Source organism: Oncorhynchus tshawytscha, linkage group LG13 (assembly GCF_018296145.1).
Source record: "Oncorhynchus tshawytscha isolate Ot180627B linkage group LG13, Otsh_v2.0, whole genome shotgun sequence".
Taxonomy (NCBI): Eukaryota; Metazoa; Chordata; class Actinopteri; order Salmoniformes; family Salmonidae; genus Oncorhynchus; species Oncorhynchus tshawytscha.
The window spans coordinates 37012766-37036368 of NC_056441.1; the positions used below are offsets into that span (position 1 = coordinate 37012766).

Genomic DNA, 23603 nt, shown 5'->3' on the forward strand with positions numbered 1-23603 from the left:
GTTTGAGAAACAGACACCTCACAAGTCCTCAACTGGCAGCTTCATTAAATAGTACCCGCAAAACACCAGTCTCAACGTCAACTGTGAAGAGGCGACTCCGGGATGCTGGGTTTGTTTGTTTGTTTGTTACGTATGTATGCATGTACGTATGTATGCATGTACGTATGCATGTACGTATGTATGCATGTACGTATGTATGTATGTATGTATGTATGTACACCTCAGCCAAATACATTTAAACTCAGTTTATCACAATTCCTGACATTTAATCCTAGTAAAAAATGTAATGAGCTGGACTGCCTGTCTTTGCATCCCCTATGTACTAAACCGGTAATACAGTAAATCCCTGGATGAGAGAAGGACGGTATGACGATATATAAAAATTGGAATACTACCCAACCCTAACAGACTGACTTAAGTTTTTTATTAATACTTTAGATAAGTTGTAGAGAGAGAGAGAGAGCACCCAGACATAGAAAAGAGAGAAAGTCTGGAACAAACCAGCACCAAGACCGACAACCCCATACAGACAACAGCCGAGACAGACAAATCCATTACTTCCAGTCATAAACTATTACATTAATTTAATGCCAGACAGACGCAGTAAAATCACCTGGTCACCTCAGCCTGCTACTGCCTCTAATCATACTATTAGAAAAATAATAACAGCCTTATTAACTCAGTGCATCTGCTCCCACAGAGTAATGAGAAGAATGTTAGCCAGACACAGGCACACAGTAAACAAAAACAGAGTCAGTGCTGGAGGCACTGTGTGGAATTTAACAAATAATCTAGCACTACTATTCTACTTGATTCATTTCTATGATGGTCTGAGTCACAATCGGTCTCTGCGTGTGTGTGTGTGTGTGCCCAATTGCACCACAACCCACCACCAACCCCCCCCAAAAAATGATGCTGCGATTCTGTACTGTACCTTGATGAGATGTTTGTTCACCCATTTCATGAACGTTTTCTTCTGCACCCGGTCTCGCTCATCTGGAGAAGAAAAGAAGGAGCAAGAGAGAGAAAAAGGAGAGCGAGTTCATTATACAACACGTATAGTGCAGAGTCATTCCTCAGTACTGTATTTGTTAGATGCACTCTCCATCGCCCTGAAACACTTCTCTGTACCGAAGCGGTCTGGTAGCCTGGGAGTGCAGCGTTGAGCCCGATTTAACCAGGCTAGCTGTCTGTTTCAGGCAGTGTTCCACTAAAATCTATTTGTCTGAACTGGGAGGACTCAACAGCAAATGTCTGCTGCCTTGGTAGCGTCTGGAAGACATTTGCCTCGTCATGCCTTTTGTTTTGTGCGAGTCGTACATTTGTCGACACTGCAGCGTCTTTGGTTGCAGCATAGGATGCATTCCACCCAGCTACAGTAAACTTCATAGAGGATCAATGATCCTATTATATCAATTAACCTCAGTGAAATTATAGGCTGGTGAGCTCTGGACCTAAACAGTGATTCTGGGGGGATTGATGAGAAAATAAAGTCATGGCTTTATATTGACAGTAATGTGGGTTGCATAGTGAATAGGAGTGTTGACAAAAACCTTTACATGTTCTCTCATTCAAACTTCCCTCTGCCAAAGACTGACGGGCATAGAGCTGCTATGAGATTATCCTCACACCCCCTCCCCTTTTGTTCACACACGCTCACGACTCAATTGTGAACCATCTTTCACGCGAGCGCTCGCTTATTCAATATCGCCAAAAAAATGTACTCAAGCTTTCCCTCTCACTCACTCTTTTTCCACCACACACACACACACTTTTTTTTCCCCCCTCTCTCAGCCTATTTCGGTTTGCCTGTTCTGAGCTCAGTTCAGACCGCGTCATCCAGAAGCCAGAGGAGTGACACAGCGATGCCCAGAATAGAGCCTGATGGCAGGCTTCGTTGCGGTTATCTCCCCCTCCCCCACAACCCATGGAGCCTCCTCTTCTCATATCTGGGTCTCTATGTATGGCATGCAAACGGGTAGGCCTGCGTTTCCTGCCTTCCTGTTCATACCCGACTCCCTCCAATGGAATGCCTCTTCCCGCTTTCCCTGGTTGTTACTATCTGGCAATGTTAGAAAGTACATAAGTTATGGAGGTATTTAACAGCTAACGTGATTTGAACCACTACCCAAAACCCACTATCTTAACCCCCTATAATGAGAATATATCATATATTTGGCAATATTAGCACACTTGATCTTTATAGCATGGCTACCTTGTGACTGCTTTCTCCCCTTCTCTGCTTTGCGCCAACCAATCAGAGAAATAGTTCCTGCTGGTACTTCCCCAACTTGACTCCAATAGGCTCCACAGCTGACGTGGTTGCTGTGGTGACGCTATGACAACGAGGGGGCCATGTGGAGGGAGATCGGTCTACATACGTTACACACCACGTTAAAAACTAGTGTGAACGCACACGTTTCCCAGTTTGCAAACACAAGTGGTCTTAGTGATCTTTTATATCTGTTAGTGGTCTCTTTTTGATAACGACAGACTGATATTTGACGAGACAGCACTTCAAAAGCTTGTCTGTTCAAACAATATTTTTTACAGTGGAAATGCTGGTCAAACACCTGCACGCAGTCAAACCCAGTGGTGACACACACTATACGACTCATTATGAACATGGGACACACACACACACACACACACATTTCAACATGCTCTTGCTAAATTGTTTCAACAGGAAAGCACACCTCAGTTAACAAACCTGCCTGGTACGCTAGCCTAGCCTGCTCAGTATAAACACTATGCTTTCTTTGTGACATTTGGGTTAGGCTTTGTAGTCATAAAAATCTGCTATTGTTAACAGTATACGGTGCCTTCGGGAAAGTATTCAGACCCCTTCACTTTTTCCACATTTTGTTACGTTACAGCGTTTTTTACAACGTTTTTTTTTTAAAGTACTCAGCAATCTACATACACACCATATCCCATAATGACAAAGCGAACAGTTTTTTAAAATGTTTTACAAATGTACATTTCTATATAAAAATAGAAATACCTTATTTAAATAAGTATTCAGACCCCAGACTCGAAATGTAGCTCAGGTGCATCCTGTTTTCATTCATCATCCTTGAGATCTTTGTCCAACTTGATTGGAGTCCACCTGTGATAAATTCAGTTGATTGGACATGATTGGAAAAAGGTACCCAACTGTCTATATAAGGTCCCACAGTTGACAGTGTATGTCAGAGCATAAACAAAGCCATGAGGTCGGAGGAATTGTCCGTGGAGTGAGACAGGATTGTGTCGAGACACAGATCTGGGGAAGGGTACCAAAAAATGTCTGCAGCATTGAAGGTCCCCAAGAACACAGGTGTCCTCCGTCATTCTGAAGTTTAAAACCACCAAGATTCTTCCTAGAGCTGGCCGCTCAGGCAAACTGAGCAATTTGGGGAGAAGGGCCTTGGACAGGGAGGTGACAGGATGGTCACTCTGACAGAGCTCCTCTGTGGGGATGGGAGAAACTTCCAGAAGGACAACCATCTCTGCAGCACTCCACCAATCAGGTCTTTATGGTAGAGTGACCAGACGGAAGCCACTCCTCAGCAAAAGGCACGACAGCCCACTTGGACCATGAGAAACAAAATTCTCTGGTCTGATGAAAAACAAGATTGAACTCTTTGACCTGAATTGCCAAGCGTCACATCTGGAGGAAACCTGCACCATCCCTATAGTGAAACATGGTGGGGGCAGCATCATGCTATGGGGATGTTATTCAGCGGCAGGGACTGGGAGACTTGTCAGAATTGATCCGTTCATCTTTGCCTCAAACTACAGAGAGATCCTTGATGAAAACCTGCTCCAGAGCACTCAGTACCTCAGACTGGGGTGAACGACCCAAAGCACACAGCCAAGACAACGAAGGAGGGGCTTCGGGACAAGTCTCAATGTCCTTGAGTGGCCCAGCCAGATCCCAAACCTGAACTCGATCAAACATCTCTGAAGAGACCTGAAAATAGCTGTGCAGCATCACTCCCCATCCCACCTGACAGAGCTTGAGAGGACCTGCAGAGAAGAGTTCTCGAAACTACCCAAATACAGGTGTGCCAAGCTTGTAGCGTCGTACCCAAGAAGACTCTAGACTGTAATCGCTGCCAAAGGTGCTTCAACAAAGTACTGATTAAAAAGGTCTGAATACTTATGTAAATGTGATATTTCCATTTTTTATTTGGTATAAATTAGCAAAATGACTAAAAACCTATTTTTGCTTTGTCATCATGGGGCATTGGGTGTAGTTTGAGGGGGGAAAAAACAATGTAATAGGTTACAGCCTTATTGTAAAAATTAACAAAACGTGGGGAAAAAAATCGAGGTGTCTGAATACTTTCCGAAGACACTGTATAAAAAAAGCATAGTGCCCCCTAGAGGTCGAGACAGGAATTAACACGGTGCGCCACATTGACAACTGCCAGTAGGGGACACGTCCATTGCCACTGAACTGTGATGGGGAGTTAAATTATTAGCCTACATTATGACTATTCAATTTACTAATCACATAAGGAAATTATAACTTTCATAAGTATGCAAATGGAATGCTGCATGGAATGCTTTGTATTTCTTAAGGTGAAAATGTACCTCCCCAAACTTGTAACTCACGCGCCTATGAGCACGACAGTTAGGCCAAGGTCGTTTCGATGCTAATGTTGTGCCCCTCCGCCCAGCCGGCTATGCCGATGACACCAATCACCGACACCTGAAATTCCATGACAGTCACAGCCCTATTGCCATGGGAAGAGCCTTTAAACCAACAAGGTGGTGTGTGTGCTGTGTTTGCATGTGTGACAGCCACGGAGAGGCACACATTTCACCGCACAGAGAGACCTTGTTCAGCGTTATACACCCCTCCACACTGTCCAAATACAACACACAGAAATTACGCTCACACACTACCACTAGTGTCTTCACACTATAAACAACATTGGTTGATTATAGTGCACAAACAGCACAAGGAGTTGTCAACAGTACAGCCAACTCTACCAGTGTACAAAACACAGGACACACACACACACGATAACAGCCTACACACACAGACAAACACACACATTTTATTTCGCCTATGTAAACACTTTCCGACTGTACAATGCTTGACACATGCATACTCTATGTGATAATGCCCAAGAAGCCAGTGTTTGGGGGATATATTGGCACGGGTGTTGTTAGGCCCGAGACGATGTTGAATGCAGTTTTAACCAATCAGCATTCAGGATGAGACCCACCCGTTGTATAAAATTGCATAGAAACGCATACGGTCTTTCTCAGAAACACACACACACATTACACTTTACATGAACCAACCTGAACCGGCACTGACCTGCGCAGCACATGAGAGAGTGCAGGTGAGCATTGAGGCTGCACTCGTTACAGTAGTCCTGCCACATCCTTGTTACCGTTCCACCTCTCTGCATTTCCTTCCCCTTTCCTTTACCTGGCTCCTACAAGCACTTCCTCATTTCTCCCCCAGCGTAAGTCCACATGTGTCATTCCAAAGTCAGGCATCAAACCAGAGGCAATGTAAACAAATTGCTATTCCAGTTTCCACAAATATCAAAACAAGAGTCTATCCCAATGAATTTGATTCCCCCAAAAAAGGACAAGTCTCCCGGCGTCTCAGGCAAGCAGAGGGACATATTTCTGGGTCGCCTCTTTCTTTCTGTCGCTCCCTTGTTCCCTCTCTCCTTCCGCCAGTCCTGCTGTCGCTGCCATTTCAAAACTCTACGCCAGCTCTCTGTCGCCAGAGCAGTCACACGTGTGTGTCAAAGTCACAGGTTGCCCCTCCCTCCGGGGAATAAGGACCGCCTCTCCAAGCTTCTTCCACTCGTTCTCTCGCACTCCCTCAGGCACTCCTGTCCCCTGCTACCTCACTGGTCTGAGGCATAGTCTCTCACTCCCTTTCGCGCTCACACTATTCCTGGTGCAAGACAGGCACCTTGTGAACTAACATGCAGTGGCTCTGCAGAGCAGGTTCAGAGCTGCAGTTCTCCCTCCTTCACACAGCCTCTCTCTCTCTCTCTCGCCCTCTCCCTCCCGCTCTTTAAAAAGTCTCTGCAGTCCTCCGGTTGAGATTTGTATCCTGTCAAGATGTGGCAACAGCAGGTTGAGGAAACTGTCTGCCGTTGACACTTGTGAATGAGATGGTTTTTCCTTCTTCAGTCTTCGAGAGCAAGGGGAGTAAAGTACCTGTAGAGAAACGCTGGTTGAGGTAGATAAGGAAGTCAAAAAGAGAACGTGCTCGTTTATGGTCCTGGAAGTGTCCCTTTATGATGATGTCATCCACTCAAGCAATCGGCAGACTCCAGTGTTTTGATTCCAGTCGGTTGCCATGTGAACACACACACACCTCCCTGACTAACAGAAACCAGACACTGCTAGCTCTAGACTGTAACCAAGATCATTATAATATTTTGCTTTCTCTTTCCTCTTTATTGGCCTGGGAACATAAATTTACCACAAACCCAGAAGAAACCCCCTGGCTGTCCAGTGCAGAGACACCAGTCATGGTGCTTTCTGCCAGTGAGTGTTGTGGGTTCTAGACCTCTCATCTGATCACAAAAAGATCTGCAAAGCCTTGTGGTGGCATCGGATTTAATAAATACAGGAAAGCAGCCCGAGACAGAGAGACAGAGAACCTACTTCAGATAATCATAATAATCTGAGTAGCAGCCTTGGTCAATGAGACATTTGTATCATTTTATGCTTTGGGTCAGGGCTGTGGTGTGTATCTGTGTGTATGAGGTCGTCAGATTTCTTGACTCCTCTCCAGGCTGGTTCAAAGCAGACTGGCACAAGCACCAGTTACCAGTAAACAAGAAGGGTCTTCAGCGTAGAACCACCCTCCCATGGAACCACACACACCCACTAACATTCACAGACCGGAACAAACACACTTTTGTCTCAGCACTCTAAATCCCCAGCGTTGACTCATCCTTCAGTGTAACCCCCCTTTTCTATGACTAAGCATTCCCTAAATACAACGGCATTTTCCCTTCAAATCTGTCGATGCTGCAGAGATAAGAGTCAAAAACCTTTCAAAATGCTAGCGCCTACAATAACTTCTGCACCGTCATGGTTCAATTTAAGCAACAGCAACTCAAATCAATAGTAGTACTGAAACGGTGAGTCAGCACAAACCGCTGCAGCAACTTAGCTTTGTAGAACAACACTGTGAAGGCAACACGCGAGCGGAACAGTGCCATTAGCACTAAGAGTCAGCGAGAGACGTCAGAGCAATGGCTGCCCTGTCCACACGCTGGTATTAATCTGTAGTTTCTTACGGGAATACTAAGACCTATAGTTTAGCATACAAAAGAGCTGGACACGACACACCTGGTCGGCCCCAACGAAAGCAGTGACGCGCGCACACACTCGTGACGACAGCACACTCTGTTGGAACGGTCCAAAACACACTCGTCCTCTCCTCCTCTTCCTGACGGTGTGTCACTCGAGAAGCCTCGTTTTCCTCCTCCTACAGTGACCTCTAATCTCTCCACATATCCAATCCTCATCTCTCATTCTTTTTTTTTGTTCTGTGCCTTTCCCTCTGTTCACTCCACTCTTATTTTTAAAGGATGATTCTCTCCTGCATTTATAGAGCGAGAGAGCCGTTCCTTCGCTCCGTTTCTTCCTCGGCCCTCCAAACTATAAATACCAGACAGAGCTTACGCTCTTAATGCCACGCAGTATGCTTATCCCTCGCTCCCTCCCTCCCTCTCTCCCTCCCTCACTCCCTCCCTTGCTCTCTCTCTCTTGTTGTCTAATCTCTCTCCACCCGTCGCTCCTCTCCTCCAATTAAAACAGAGGAAGTCACCGCTCCCCAAGTTCTCTTCTTCCTGCTGCTGTTCGCCCTCTATCTTCTTTTCTCTTCTCCATGTTTTAGTGTGATGTCATTCCATTTCCCTTGCACGTTCTCCCTTCCCACAGTCATCAAAATGTCCCAGAGTTGTTCATCGCTCTCCGTCAGGAGTGGCACTCAGACTGGTACAACTTCCTCCTCTCATCTATCCCTCTCCACCCGCTTTACTATGACCATATAGGCCTTATAAATGGTCAATTAACTCCTATAGCAAATCTAAAAACCAACCACACCATGAAGCAATATTCCCCAAAGTATCCACCTGCAATATTCAATATCCAAACCACTCGTATCAGATAACTGTCTTTCTAAACCTGTGTCGATACTCTGCGCCTGTCTGCATCATAATCCTTCCCCAATTACCAGGGCCCCCCGTGGTAGCTCTCTGGAGGAGCGGTCATCAGGTTAGCATAGATCGAATTTGGGCTCCTTGTGACTTGAAAAGACTGATATAATGGGCAGTGTAAATCTTACTAGGACTGCAACATCTGGAGGACATGCTGTGTATCTATGTATAGGATAACCGGCACTATGGGGACGCATGTTTGGTTTCGTAAGGTTACTTCTGCAGTCGTTCAGTCGAAACGCACAATACCAGTTTGGACACGCCTACTCATTCAAGGGTTTTTCTCTATTTTTTTACATTGTAGAATAATAGTGAAGACATCAAAACTAGGACATAACACATAAGGAATCATGTTGTAACCAATGTTTTTTTTAAACAAATCAAACTATTTTATATTTGAGATTCTTCAAAGTAGACACCCTTTGCCTTGGTGACAGCTTTGCACCCTTTTGGTATTCTCTCAACCAGCTTCATGAGGTAGTCAACTGGAATGCATTTCAATTAACAGGTGTGCCTTGTTAAAAGTGATTTGTGGAATTTATTTCCTTCTTAATTCGTTTGAGCCAATTACTTGTGACAAGGTGGGGGGGTATACAGAAGATGGCCCTGTTTGGTAAAAGACCAAGTCCATATTATGGCAAGAACAACTCAAATAAGCAAAGAGAAACAACAGTCCATCATTACTTTAAGACATGGTCAGTCAATACGGAACATTTCAAGAACTTTGAAAGTTTCTTCAAGTGCAGTCGCAAAAACCATCAAGCACTATGATGAAACTCTCTCTAATGAGGACCGCCACAGGAAAGGAAGACCCAGAGTTACCTCTGCTGCAGAGGATAAGTTCATTAGTTACCAGCCTCAGATATTGCAGCTCAAATAAATGCTTCACAGAGTTCAAGTTACTGACACATCTCAACATCAACTGTTCAGATGAGACAGTGTGAATCAGAGCTTTATGGCTGAACAAGAAGAGACTTGCTTGGCCAAGAAACACAAGAAATGGACATTAGACCAGTGAAAATCTGTCATTATGTCTGGAGTCCAATTTTGCGATTTTTGGTTGCGACAGCCCTGTCTTTGTAAGACAGAGTAGCTGAACGGATGATCTCCCCATGTGTGGTTTCTACCCTGAAGCATGGAGGAGGAGGTGTGATGGTGTGGGAGTGCTTTGCTGGTGACAATATCAGTGATTTATTTAGAATTCAAAGCACACTTAACCAGCATGGCTACCACAGCATTCGGTAGCGATACGCTATCCCATCCCCCATTTGCACTTAGTAGGACAATCATTTGTTTTTCAACAGGACAATGACCCAACACACCTCTAGGCTGTGTAAGGGCTATTTGACCAAGGAGGAGAGTGATTGAGTGCTGCATCAGATGACAATCGCCCGACCTCAAACCAATTGAGATGGTTTGGGATGAGTTGAACCGCAGAGTGAAGGAAAAGCAGCCAACAAGTGCTCAGCATATGTGGGAACTCCTTTAAGACTGTTGGAAAAGCATTCCAGGTGAAGCTGGTTTAGAGAATGCCAAGAGCATGCAAAGCTGTCAAAGGCAAAAGGGTACAGTTGAATTTGGAAGTTAACAAACACCTTAGCCAAATACATTTAAACTCAGTTTTTCACAATTCCTGAAATTTTATCCTCGTAAAAATGCATGGTCTTAGGTCAGGTAGGATCACGACTTTATGTTAACATGAAATGTCAGAATAAGAGTGGAGAGAATGATTAATTTCGGCTTTTATTTCTTTCATCACATTCCCAGTAGGTCTGAAGTTTACATACACTTAATTAGTATTTGGTAGCGTTGCCTTTAAATGGTTTAATTTGGGTCAAATGTTTCAGGTAGCCTCCCACATTAAGTTGGGTGAATTTTGGCCTGAGCTGGTGAGCTGAGCTGGTGTAACCGAGTCAGGTTTGTAGGCCTCCTTGCTCACGCATGCTTTTTCAGTTCTGCCCACAAATTTTCTATAGGATTGAGGTCAGGGCTTTGTGATGGCCACTCCAATACCTTGACTTTGTTGCCATTTTGCCACAACTTTGGAAGTATGCTTGGGGTCATTGTCCATTTGGAAGACCCATTTGTGACCAAGCTTCAACTTCCTGACTGATGTCTTGAGATGTTGCTTCAATATAATCGCAATTTTCCTGCCTCATAATGCCATCTGTTTTGTGAAGGGCACCAGTTCCTCCTGCAGCAAAGCACCCCCACAACATGATGCTGCCACCCCTGTGCTTCACGATTGGGATGGTGTTCTTCGGCTTGCAAGCCTCCCCCTTTTTCCTCCAAACATAATGATGGTCATTATGGCCAAACAGTTCTATTTTTGTTTCATCAGACCAGAGGGTATTTCTCCAAAAAGTACGATCTTTGTCCCCATGTGCAGTTGCAAACCGTAGTCTGGCTTTTATATGGCAGTTTTGGAGCAGTGGCTTCTTCCTTGCTGAGTGGCCTTTCAGGTTGTTGATATAGGACTCGTTTTACTGTGGATATAGATACTTTTGTACCTGTTTCCTCCAGCATCTTCACAAGGTCCATTGCTGTTGTTCTGGGATTAATTCGCACTTTTCGCACCAAAGTACGTTCATCTCTAGCAGACAGAGTGCATCTCCTTTCTGAGCGGTACGACGGCTGCGTGGTCCCATGGTGTTTATACTTGCATACTATTGTTTGTACAGATGAACGTGGTACCTTCAGGCATTTGGAAATTGCTCCCAAGGATGAACCAGACTTGGAGGTCTTGGCTGATTTCTTCTGATTTTCCCATGATGTCAAGCAAAGAGGCACTGAGTTTGAAGGTAGGCCTCCAATTGACTCAAATGATGTCAATTAGCCTATCAGAAGCTTCTAAAGCCATGACATCATTTTCTGGAATTACCAAAGCTATTTAAAGGCACAGTCAACTTAGTGTATGTAGACTTCTGACCCACTGGAATTGTGATACAGTGAATTATAAGTGAAATAATCTGTCTGTAAGCAATTGTTGGAAAAGTTACTTGTGTCATGCACAAAGTAGATGTCCTAACCGACTAGCCAAAACTACAGTTTGTTAACAAGAAATTTGTGAAGTGTTTGAAAAACAAGTATTAATGACTCCAACCTAAGTGTATGTAAACGTCCGACTTCAAATGTAGCTACTTGGAAGAATCTCCAATATAAAATGTATTTTGATTTGTTTAACACCTTTTTGGTTACTACATGATACCATATGTGTCATTTCATACATTTGATGTCATCACTATTATTCTACAATGTAGAAAATAGTCAAAATAACAAAAAAAAACTTGAATGAGTAGATGTCCAATTTGGTCCAGTCCGGTCCATCTGTGGACATTAACATCAAGCCCAGGGTGGACTGACCAACTTTCAATGACTTTTCAACGTCCATGGACATCTGGTGTCGGTCGGTGCTCAGTGGGTGAAGATGCTGGTTAAAGTCAATCGTAGGGCTGACCCCAAATAGTGGTCTGGTTGATTGTTTGGTTGATATAGGCTATAACTCCCCACTACATACAGTATATCACCAGTACTACATTTACCATTAATACCTATAATTATCTACAGTGTTTTGTTACGGTCATTTCTGTTAATGCATTCAATATATTCTTATTCCGGTATGCTACACTTGTGAGAAACAAGTTTATGTTTATTTCATACCATGTACGAGTTGTCCATTTACTCATTGTCTTTTGTTTGGTGCGCTCAAATGTTGAGTAAGGACGCGCACCTGATTACACATAGAAGTAGGCCTATAAGCCATCTGGCCTGCGTGCAAATGTATGCATATAAACGTGCCCATATGGGGATCTGATAGTATTTCTGATTGGCTTAACCCACCACCACTAATGAACTGTGGGAGCTTCTCAAAGTAATGTTGTTTTCTTCACCTCAAACAGCAAGCAAACAAAGTCTGTTTTAACATCCATTGAGAATGACAATAGTTCCAAAATGTATTTGAAAAATCTGGATTTTATACCTGCAGGCTGCAATATTTTTATTTGTTGGCTTTATGTAGGTTATGTTTTACACTTTTTCAGGTTCGTATCATTTTCATTTAGATTTAGATGGAATTTTGATTCACCACATAACAATGATTTTAAGATCCGAAGACATCATTATGAATTAAATAAGTTCGACAAAAAATGTGCACTTAACTGGCACGCAGATCGGTAGAAACAGTAAGATAAATTGGCATTACACATTTTAAAAAAGGTTGCCGACACCTCGTGTAGTCTGTACCGGGCAACTTCTGGAGAGTAAAGGCAGAATCGGCGAAAGCCAGCAGGAGCTGAAGGAGGGTGGTCGGCTCAGGTTAAGTTTATCTTGATCTCTTGTCATTTGGGTCTTATTTCATCAGATGGTGTGTTTAAAGCAGGAGACAAACTCAATGCATATAATTGATTTGATTCAAACCCACATACGGTGTGTCTATGAAATCATACACATTGAACATTTTGGACCAATCGATTGGTCGAAAGAAGAGGACTTTCGGTCGACCAAGATTTTTTTTAGTCGGGGACAGCCCTAGTACAATTTACAATGACGCTGCCCCCCTTTGTACACTGCTGCTACTCACTGTTTATTATCTATGAATAGTCACTTCACCCCCACCTACAAGTACAAATGACCTGAACTACCCTGTACCCCGCACACTGACTAGGTACCAGTGCCCCCTGTATACAGCCTCGTTAATGTTATTATTCTTCCTGCTGCAGCTGAATAACAAAGCCAGTGTGCCAGCATCACACACACACACACACACACACACACACACACACAGCTCTGTATCAATCTGTACCACACTTTAGCAAGCCTAATAAACATGCTTGCCTGCATCACCCACACACAGTGCCACCCACCCACACACACACACAGAGTGAAAACCACACACAGCCCCAAGAAATGGAACACAGCACAGCTGTCCTATCCAGTCCCTTCAGATCGTAAAGGTAGGTTCCTGTCCAAATAGGAAGTGGCAGTCGGAAAATGGTCACTCCTCCCGAGGCGTCGCTGTAGAACACAAGAGCCGGACGATCCCTCACCGTTCCTCAGCTCCTATCGACCCTATTGATCCAGACGATTAGCAAAACGTCCTCACCAGCGACCACTGTTGTCCTTTCTGGCTATTGAGTACATAGTGGCTCATGCTAGAATAGGCGATCAAAGTCACTTACCACTGGGATAACAGGTAGCTGGATCCAGACCGACTGTGATGCCTAATACAAGATATGGAAAGCTTTACATTAAAGGACGTAGGCCTCGTACAGGACTGCACCGGTACAACAACATATTTGTCACGGTGCTTATCATTAGCTCAGCATAATTGGCCAGGTGACAGTGGGAAGCTGCTCATTGTCACCAAAGTGACGTTGCTCATTTGCATTAGGCTGACACGATATTCTAAAAAGCAGACAAACGAAAACGTCAACGCCAACTAAGTTGATATGAAACAGTGGCACATGAAAAGGTAGCAGCTGTGCTGTAGAAAAGGCCAAATAAGGAGAACTGCCCTAGAATGACTCACACTGGTAGAGATCTAATCAGACACACACTGTACACAACAGCTAAAATCAGACTAGCAAGTCAAAAGCTATGAGATAAAAAAAAAATTAAAAGTACTCTGGAAAGTAACAGTCTCCTTAAACTGAAATCCAACAGAAAGAAGCTACATGCTAACTGTCATCTACACTAATTCAAAACCCCAATACATTGACCAATAGGCTAACCGCTAATCATCCGCTCCTTCCAATTCCAACCGGCAACACAGCAGTGAACAAGCCATCATGCCAACACAAGACATGCTGACAAGAGTCACCCAATGACACCAAAAGGGGAGGAGTCTAGAGAGGAAGTAGGAAGCCAGGAGTCACACTAAACACCCTCCCTCTCCTTGTCTGAGGGGTATAAAGAGGCAGCAGTGACAGAAGGAGATGAGGAGCCTCTTCCTCTCTCTCTCTGCCTTCCAGTCCTATGCGCTTTAATGAGTATAAATATACCTGGTGTGAAACAAGGGGTACGCCATCGACGGGAGAACCACACCCCGGCCGCAGAGAGGAAGTGAGCAGCCACCACCAGGATGGGCGTGACGACCGCCGGGTCCGTAAGCAGGTCCATTGCTAACCGCTTACGTGCTAACTGACCCAGAGTCAGTTCGCTCCACAAAGACTTAAAAGGAGAGTGACCACTTCTGGCGTCCAATACCAATCCCAGGTCTGTCCTAAGACGGGCAAGTCCGTGAGCAACAAGCTACTGAAGAGTTTTTAAGTTTCTGCCTCAGCCTGTTCGTTAGAAGCATCTTCTCTCCTGTTTTTTTTGTTTGTTGCCTTGGATAATAGTCAGCTGTTAGATTAACTTTTCTCAACTTTCCATCCCCGTCTTCGTTGTCCTTCTCCAACTTCTCCTTTTTGAACACGTAGCCTCACTGCTGAGAGACTAGTAATCTCTGCCAAGTCCTTCTCTCCATTTGAGCTACCTCCCTCTTTACACCAATCCTCTCTAGTCACCCTCCCTCTTTACACCAATCCTCTCTAGTCTCACTCGCTCTTTACACCAATCCTCTCTAGTCTCACTTGCTCTTTCGTTAGCCCCTGTCTTGCACTCTGACACCCATACACTGAATTCCTTTCCCCTGAAACAAGCGCCTGGCACTGAGCCGTTGCTCCGACCACCACTATAAAAAAGTTCATAAATTGAATAAAACCAATGAAACCTTCTTTCTCTCGCTAGGGAGGAAACATGAGAGATCGTCTTTCCTTTGTGCATGTTTGCGCATATGTCCGTGTGTGTGTGTGTGTGTCCGTGTGTGTGTCCGTGTGTGTGTGTGTGTGTGTGTCAAGCCGCGTGTCATGTGTGAGCATGTGCTGCTGTCTCTGTTTGGCTCACTCATAGCAACAGAGATGTCACTCCTTCCTAAATGTATTAATGGCCATCTTTGAATGGAACTACTCCGACTGTGGGTGACTTGATAGACCACTAAACCAAGGTGAGTGAGTGAGTGAGTGAGTATGAAATTACGGTCTAAAATAGTGAGAGAACAACATGAGGGTTACGGCAGGGAACTGCTATCTAACTACAAGAGTAACTATGCTGTACACTCTAAAAGTGGGTGAGTGCATGAAGTCACGATATGTGAGACGGATGATCTCAGTGAGTCAGTATGACAGGGGGACAGGGGGTAGAATACATATAGACAGCATGACAAGGGGACAGGGGGTAGAATACATATAGACAGTATGACGGGGTAGAATAGATATAGACAGCCTGACAGGGGGACAGGGGGTAGAATACATATAGACAGCATGACAGGGAGACAGGGGGTAGAATACATATAGACAGCATGACAGGGGGACAGGGGTAGAATACATATAGACAGTATGACGGAGTAGAATAGATATTGACAGCATGACAGGGGGACAGGGGTAGAATACATATAGACAGCATGACAGGGGGACAGGGGTAGAATACATATAGACAGCATGACAGGGGGACAGGGGGTAGAATACATATAGACAGCATGACAGGGAGACAGGGGTAGAATACATATAGACAGCATGACAGGGGGACAGGGGGTAGAATAGATAGACATCATGGCAGGGGGTAGAATACATATAGACAGTATGACAGGGGTAGAATAGATATAGACAGCATGACAGGGGGTAGAATAGATATAGACAGCATGACAGGGGGTAGAATAGATATAGACAGCATGACAGGGGTAGAATAGATAGACAGCATGACAGGGGGTAGAATAGATATAGACAGCATGACAGGGGTAGAATAGATATCTACAGTATGACAGCATGACAGGGGGTAGAATACATAGACAGCATGACAGGGGGACAGGGGTAGAATACATATAGACAGCATGACAGAATAGGGGACAGGGGGTAGAATAGATATAGACAGCATGACAGGGGTAGAATAGATATAGACAGCATGACAGGGGTAGAATAGATATAGACAGCATGACAGGGGTAGAATAGATATAGACAGCATGACAGGGGTAGAATAGATATAGACAGCATGACAGGGGTAGAATAGATATAGACAGCATGGCAGGGGTAGAATAGATATAGACAGCATGGCAGGGGTAGAATAGATATAGACAGCATGGCAGGGGGTAGAATAGATATAGACAGCATGGCAGGGGGTAGAATAGATATAGACAGCATGGCAGGGGGTAGAATAGATAGACAGCATGACAGGGGGACAGGGGTAGAATACATATAGACAGCATGACAGGGGGACAGGAGGTAGAATAGATAGACAGCATGACAGGGGGACAGGAGGTAGAATAGATATAGACAGCATGGCAGGGGGTCCTTGAGTTACTCAGCCCTCAGAAAACCGTGTGTGTGTGTGTGTGTGTGTGTGTGTGTGAGAGAGTGTGTGTGAGAGAGTGTGTGAGAGAGTGTGTGAGAGAGACCGTGAGTTTGGAAAGGCCAGGCCTATATAGAGTAACAGTGGGCATAACAACACATAGTCACCAGTATTTTGGGGAAACAGTTGGAGACATCGCGATACCCCAGTTGTCTGGCTTGTGGTTTCAACTAGGACTGTCACATGCAAGTCTGTTCGGTGAACCTCTAGTGTTAAATTACCCACCGTCCTCTCTGCCCAGGGCCAATCCACCGATCACACGTCAGAATCATAGAAACACCATATCTACCTGCTTAAAAACCAAAACCCTGAGATGAGAACTAGAAGGGTGGCTTATGGAAAGTGAGAAAACCAATACCGAGACAAACTAGAGAGAGAAAGGCCTAATAAGGGAAGTGTCAATGTTTTAGCGACAGCCACAAATCTGAGGTCAAGAGTTTAAAACCACCACTGTGGGACAGACGAGACCGATGTGTGTGAGGGGTGAACAGTTACACAACACTCAAACACAAGATCCCTTACACTCTAGTGGAAGAGCCAGACTAAACACTGTCAAAATGTGCTTGATACTACGTCTCCAATAGTTAACAAAAACGGTAGAGCTACATCGCAATCGGACATTCGTTGATCTTAACCTCACCACTAATAACCCCTGCAATAATTATCCAGAACTCTAACAACGTCTGAACTTCTGATTTATAGAGCTGACGAAAGACTATCAAAAATAAATCAGATCTGTGCACAGACCAAACTCTCACATCAGTCATTTCTGAAGTGGGTGTGACTGTTTGTTGTTGGAGGGGGGGAGGGGGGTAGCTTGTCCTGGGCCTCATTACTTACACTGACATGCATGAGATGAGTACTCAAGTATGAAACAGCCAAAAGGTACACACATACAGGAGTACTGTAAAACACACAAAAGAATGAAGCGTGATGTGATTACCTCAGCTAACCTCGCTCGGCTTGATTGCCTGTAAGTGCAAGGCTCAGCTAAGGAGGGGTTTGAATCCACTACCAAGATGAGATTATCAAAGGAAATAGCCAAGGTCAGAGGTCAGAAGCGCACAAACACAGGCGCACACACTTTGTCTCTTGACAGGCGGATGCACATTGAGTGAATGAGCAGAGCAGTGTGTGCAAAAGACTGGAGGCCAAGAGGTCAGGGCCTCTAACGGGGGTCTGTTTCAAAGCCCCTCCACCGGAATAGGAAATGTTTACTGCTGTGTGTGTGTGTGTGTGTGTGTGTGTGTGTATGTGTGTCTACATAAAACTCCCAAATAACCAAGGAATTGAGAGTGAGTCATTGGACAAAGAAGGCATGGAGATGTCAGACTACTGTACGAGCTTGGCACAGAGAGATACAGGAGGGAAAGAGAGAAAGAAAGAAAGAACGAACAAACGAAAAATGGGAAAGTGAGAGATGAGAGAACGAAAGGAGGGAAGAAAGAAGAGGAAATAAAGGAAAGGTAGAGAGGGGGTAGAGAGACACACAAAAGGTTGGTCCAGTGTGGCTCAGTTGGTAGAGCATGGAGGTTGCAACGCCAGGGTTGTGGGTTCAATTCCCACGGGGGACAAGTATGAAAATGTAGGCACTCACAACTGTAAGGCTCTCTGGATAAGAGTGTCAGCTAAATTACTAAAATATAAAATCATTTACAAGGCTCTGCACTCTAATGGCCGGTTGTGAATAGGGTTGCACATTTTGGGGAATATTCAGAGGTGGAAACTTTGTGTGAATTAATGGAAATATATGCAAATCAATATTAATACCATTTAAAATGTATGTTTTTTTCATTGGATACATTTACCTCAGAAGTAGACATAATTGCAAATTAAATCCTTCCAATAGAAATAAAAAACAATTTAGTTACAGATTTAACTTTAATTAAATTAGTTGACTCTTCACATGGGATGAACAACAAAAGAAAGGGAATATTGAATGATCCCATCACATCTCCCAAAAACATTTTCAACATACATCTGTAAAATGATAGTCTAGAAACTAAAGCCTCCTCAATGTCTTCCTCTCAGGTTTCCATGTCTTCTCCCTGGACCTCCTCAATGTCTTCCTCTCAGGCTTCCATGTCTTCTCCCTGGACCTCCTTAATGTCTTCCTCTCAGGCTTCCATGTCTTCTCCCTGGAGGCCTCATCGTCACTGTCACTTTCCAACCTTGTTGAGGACGGCTCATTGTCAGGCTCAAAAACCCTCAAATTTGCCCGAATGCTGAGATATATGTTGGCACGACTGCCATTTTGCATCTCTATCCCAAAGCCCTTGCTTGGAAGTGTACTTCGCCATACTGCCAAGAACCTTGCCCTCATCCAGGCCAAGGTGGCGAGACACGGTAGTGATGACACCATAGGCCTTGTTAATCTCTGCACCAGACAGGATGCTCTTGCCAGCATATTTGGGAGTCCATTTTAGACCAAGCAGCCTTCATGATCGCAGCATTGTCCGTCACCAGTGCAAATGCCTTCTGAGGTCATTGACTGCCTTCTGCTCATCTGCAATGTAGAGAGCAGTGTGTCTGTGCTCTTGTGGAATACTGGTTGAGGGGTGGTGATGTAGTTAATTATTCCTTGCCCACGAACATTCGACCACCCATCAGAGATGATTGCAATACAGTCTGCTTTCTCTATGATTTGCTTGACCTTCACCAGCAAATGAGTAGATAAAGCGTGTCTGGTTGGAGGGGTGTATGCTGGGTGAAGAACATTCAGAAATGTCTTCCAATACACATTGCCTGTGAGCATCAGAGGTGATCAGTTGCATACACAGCTCGAGCAAGACATTCATCAGCATTTATGACTACGTTCCTCCATTGAGTAAAAAAAAAATGATTCCAGGAGGACCATGAGCTGTTGCTAGCGATAAGGTGTCTGATTCATCATTTTCACCTCGAATAGAAGTAGAGGGACTTTTGCCAAAGGTTGCTCGTTGTGAGCGCTGAGGGAACTTTATGCACTTGGCCAGATAATTCTGCATCTTTGTTGCATTCTTCACATATGATTTGGCACAGTATTTGCAAATGTACACAGCTTTTCCTTCTACATTAGCTGCAGTGAAATGTCTCCATACATCAGATAGTGCCCGTGGCATTTTCCTGTAAAGATTCTATTTTTTTTGTGTAAAAAAACAAACACGATTTTACGTAGAGATAAATAGTTAAGCAGCTATATTAAACAACTCCTTTGTAAGATAAATGTTTTAAAATGAAACATGTATGGAAATAGGTGAATTAACACTTCTCAGTTAGCAGGCTCAAGCAAGCTAAAACCCATACGGTAGCAAAAAATGAACTAACAACACACTTTGCGGTAGGCTGCTATTTACTAGTTAACAAATAAATCAGGTATGTCATAAAATCTATTCACCCCACCCAGTATTATAATCAAAACTTACCAGAAAGCATGCAGTCCTGGGCTCAGACAGTATAGTAGTGTGGGCTCAATAGGATCTCATTAGTGTGCAAGATGTTGAGAATCAGCTGTACATGTGATGGAAGAATGCACTGTGCATGCAGAGGGTTGCAATTCCATTGAATTGGGGATAGTTTAACCAAAATATACCACAATAAATAGAATTGCCTTAAGTGTATCCCACAAAAAAAAAGGTTCACTGTTATAAGCTAACTTTTTTTATGAATTTAAGCAAAGTTCATGGAAAATTTCAGGAAATGTCCCGACCCTTTGTAACCCTAGTTGAGAATGACCCCTTTCATACAGAGGCCAGAATCTCACACGAGAACCCCCCCCCCCCGCACACACAAATTGTTCATTGTGACCACTGACCAAAGTCATGAAGGTCCCTGCTATTCGCACTTCCAATTCCAACATCAGTCCATTGTCTTCCTTTCCATTCTTTTATTTTCCCCCGGTCTCGTTCCCTCTCTCCCTCCCCCTATAGGCCGCTAAATTGCTTGAGTCTGCAGCATCATGTAGGATAGGGAGTCTGCCAACAAGGTCACCCTGACATACAAGACCACACACACGACACAAGCCTACATCCATTACCTGAAAAACACCCCTAGCCCATGCCCATGGGGAAAGACCGTGCTCACATGAACACTGTGTATGCACATTCAAAAACACACACACGACATGAAGCGCTGCAGTAAAAACTATTTGCCTACATTTTATCTATTCAAACCTTAAAGTTTGGAGAAATTGCTCCATATTTTGTTTCTCATTGTCGTCTTCCGTTCCCATCTTTAAATAACCCACAGGAAACATGATAATGACGGCAGCCTGAGGAAGAGGTGGATGAGAGGGAGGAAGAGGATGACAGACAGCAACAGCGGGAACATGATTTAACTGGCCTTGGCATGTCTTGTCAGTACAGCTATAAAAAAAGAAATGTCATAAAAAGGAAGTCACTCTTTCCCCGTCCTTCTGTTTCTCTGTCGATCTGCCTTCCGCTCACCCATGCTCTCGGCTGGCATCCCTCCATCCCTCTCCATCTTCTACCCGTCTCATCCTCTCCTTTCCCCTGCCTCTTCCTCCTTCCTGCGCTGCGGTCTGCATAACTGTGGATCAAACTAGCCCTTGAAATACCAGTCTCCAAATACAGTAGACTAATAGCAATGTGGAGACACACAGAGGCAAACCTAAGCAATACGGTTCAAAGAGAAATCGCAACAATGTATTAATGGGCCACACGGCTCGTCATGAACCCGCGACCCCTTCATCGCTGCTGTAAGCACAAACACTTCCTGTAGAGGAATCTGAGCCAGCTGGAGCCAGCCAGAGACTTTCTCTGCTCCATACTGTTCTATTCAATACGCCTGCTTGCAAGTTAGGAAAAACTGAGAAAAGGGGGAGAACAGGATCTGATGGCGTGGGGGGGGGCCAGAGAGTTTGATACAACAGGGGTTATAGAGTTCAGTTGAATCCCACACTAGTACAGTAGGATAGTGTGTTGTAAGTGTGTAGCCAGTGGCATAGTATTACTAGAGTATGTTTTAGACATTGAGTAGCACAAAAACTAAGGCTAATTTACACAAAGCCTCAATTTCTCTCTCCAGGTTCATTCAAATGACAGAAGGTCCCTGTAATACCACATTCTACAGTTAGGGGGCAACATGGTTCTATTTACAGAGGGTACACAGGTCTAAACCCACAGTGACAGAAAACAAATTCAGCAGTTAGGCCCATTTGCTCTTATCTCAGTTCTCCCTCTTCTCAGTAAACTGCAGCCATTACGAGCAACACAAAACAAACTGCAACAGGATCAGTTATAAAAAAAAGGTACAGAGAGCTAACATGAAGCCAATCCAAATGGCGTCACTAGGTAAACATACAGGTCTACGCGTCACACTCTCTAACAGCAGATGCACAGAGAGAGATAGGGAGGGAGTCTGGAGCCTAGCACACAGCCTGTTGCTAATAGAACACACTTCTTTTCAGACAGTGAGAGGTTAAAATCCCTGGGTCAACCAGGCAGAAGCACTCCCAGACAGAGTGGAAGTCTGCATCATTAGAGCATGCCTAATCACACACAAGAGCTAATGAAGGCAGGGGGTTGGTGTTAATACCATCTTTGACATGTCGGAGAGAGATACTGTAGCCTACGGTTCAGGAAACAAAACCTCCGTGACATTAACGTTGTCGTGTGCGTCGTTACTTGAATTGTCTTGGAATGTTTGTGACACCGTTCAATTTACATAGGCCTATTTCAAAAAGGGCAGTTTGCCGAACACTCTGTGTGGCATAGTGTGGGCGACATCCACGGCCCGCAATCAAGGCAACAGGGAGGCATTTACAAACCAACCATGCAGAGTGGGATGAGGGCGGGAGCACGTTTTGACAGGCTCCTTACACCGGTCGTCCAGTGAGACAAAGGCGCTGTTAAGAGATGACAGCAGGAGATATGGGGCCCCCCCCCCCCGAAAAAATTTCGTTGGAACTCAGGGTTGGGGGTCAGGGTTGGGCTGAAGAGGGTACACTGGGGTGACAAATGAATAGATTGATCTACTCTGAGGAGTGTTACCCCTAGGAATACTGATCTAAGTTCAGTGTTGAGGTTTGAGGCCCTAATGGTTAAGGGAGGGTAATATGATCCTAGATCAATGATTGTGACTAAGAGCAACTTCTACCTGGTTACAGCGGTAGAGGTTACAGAGTATGAGAAAGGCTTTGATATGGATTTCAGGTCATGTCAAAAATGAATTTCTGAAATATTACACTCAGAGAAAGCTTTACTATTCATTGTTCATGCAAAACGAGAGTATAGCTGTTAAAAGCCCCTGAATAGACTGATTTGTTGACGGACACAGCCACCATGAGTGAGGACGAGGGGCGCTGGAGGAAAGGGCATGGGGACGGACACGAGAGAGACGTCAGGACACAGAGTGATAATACACCAGTGGTGAGACTGGCGTGATGAACACCCGTCGAGTCACTAGGCTAGAGAACAAGGCACCACAGACCCTGACAACAAGTAGGCCCGTTCACATTGAGAACACAGCTACGCTCACGTCATACACATCAATACCTTCGGCAAGGACACAGAAAGACTGAGGGAGAGAGAGGTGGTGAGTGACAAACATTTCTTAGCAAGGGCAGAGACAGAAAGGTAGAGAGGGGTCACACACACACACACACACGGTGGCCTTGTTTACAGGAAACAGCCCTGCAGTTTGACTGTGCTCTCCAGGGCATGCAGCTCATCCAGCTCAGTAAAGGGAACAAAAATCATCTCATGAAGAAACCCAGTACACCATTATAGGCCTCACCTGGAGGTCGAGCCAGCAGGAAAACTAAGGTCATGTTCATTAAAAGGCACCAACGTTTTAAAACACTTTGCAAATGAAAGTGAAAGCGGGTAACCTCATTGGACAAGCCCAAGACGTCCCCCTCTCCCAGTTTGTCTGTTTTCGTCCATTCGGTGCCTGATGAACGGGACCAGGTCTACTGCCCTGCTGCCTGTCAACTAGATGACCTCGGAGGAGGCCAAGTCATTACAGAGTGTGTACAGTGTCATAACAGGGGGGCCTATCTGACAGAACTGTGTCAAAATA

The 23603-nt window shown here is 44.6% G+C and overlaps 1 protein-coding gene across 11 annotated transcripts in view; it reads right to left on the minus strand.

The window, feature by feature from the left end:
- Positions 1-23603, minus strand: part of LOC112266035 (microtubule-actin cross-linking factor 1-like) — a 261147-nt gene that overhangs the window by 157401 nt on the left and 80143 nt on the right. For all 11 annotated transcript variants that reach the window (XM_042295674.1, XM_042295675.1, XM_042295676.1 and 8 more), the window contains exon 3: positions 935-996. In XM_042295674.1, the coding sequence (XP_042151608.1) occupies positions 935-996 (62 nt within the window). The remainder of the gene's footprint in view (positions 1-934; positions 997-23603) is intronic.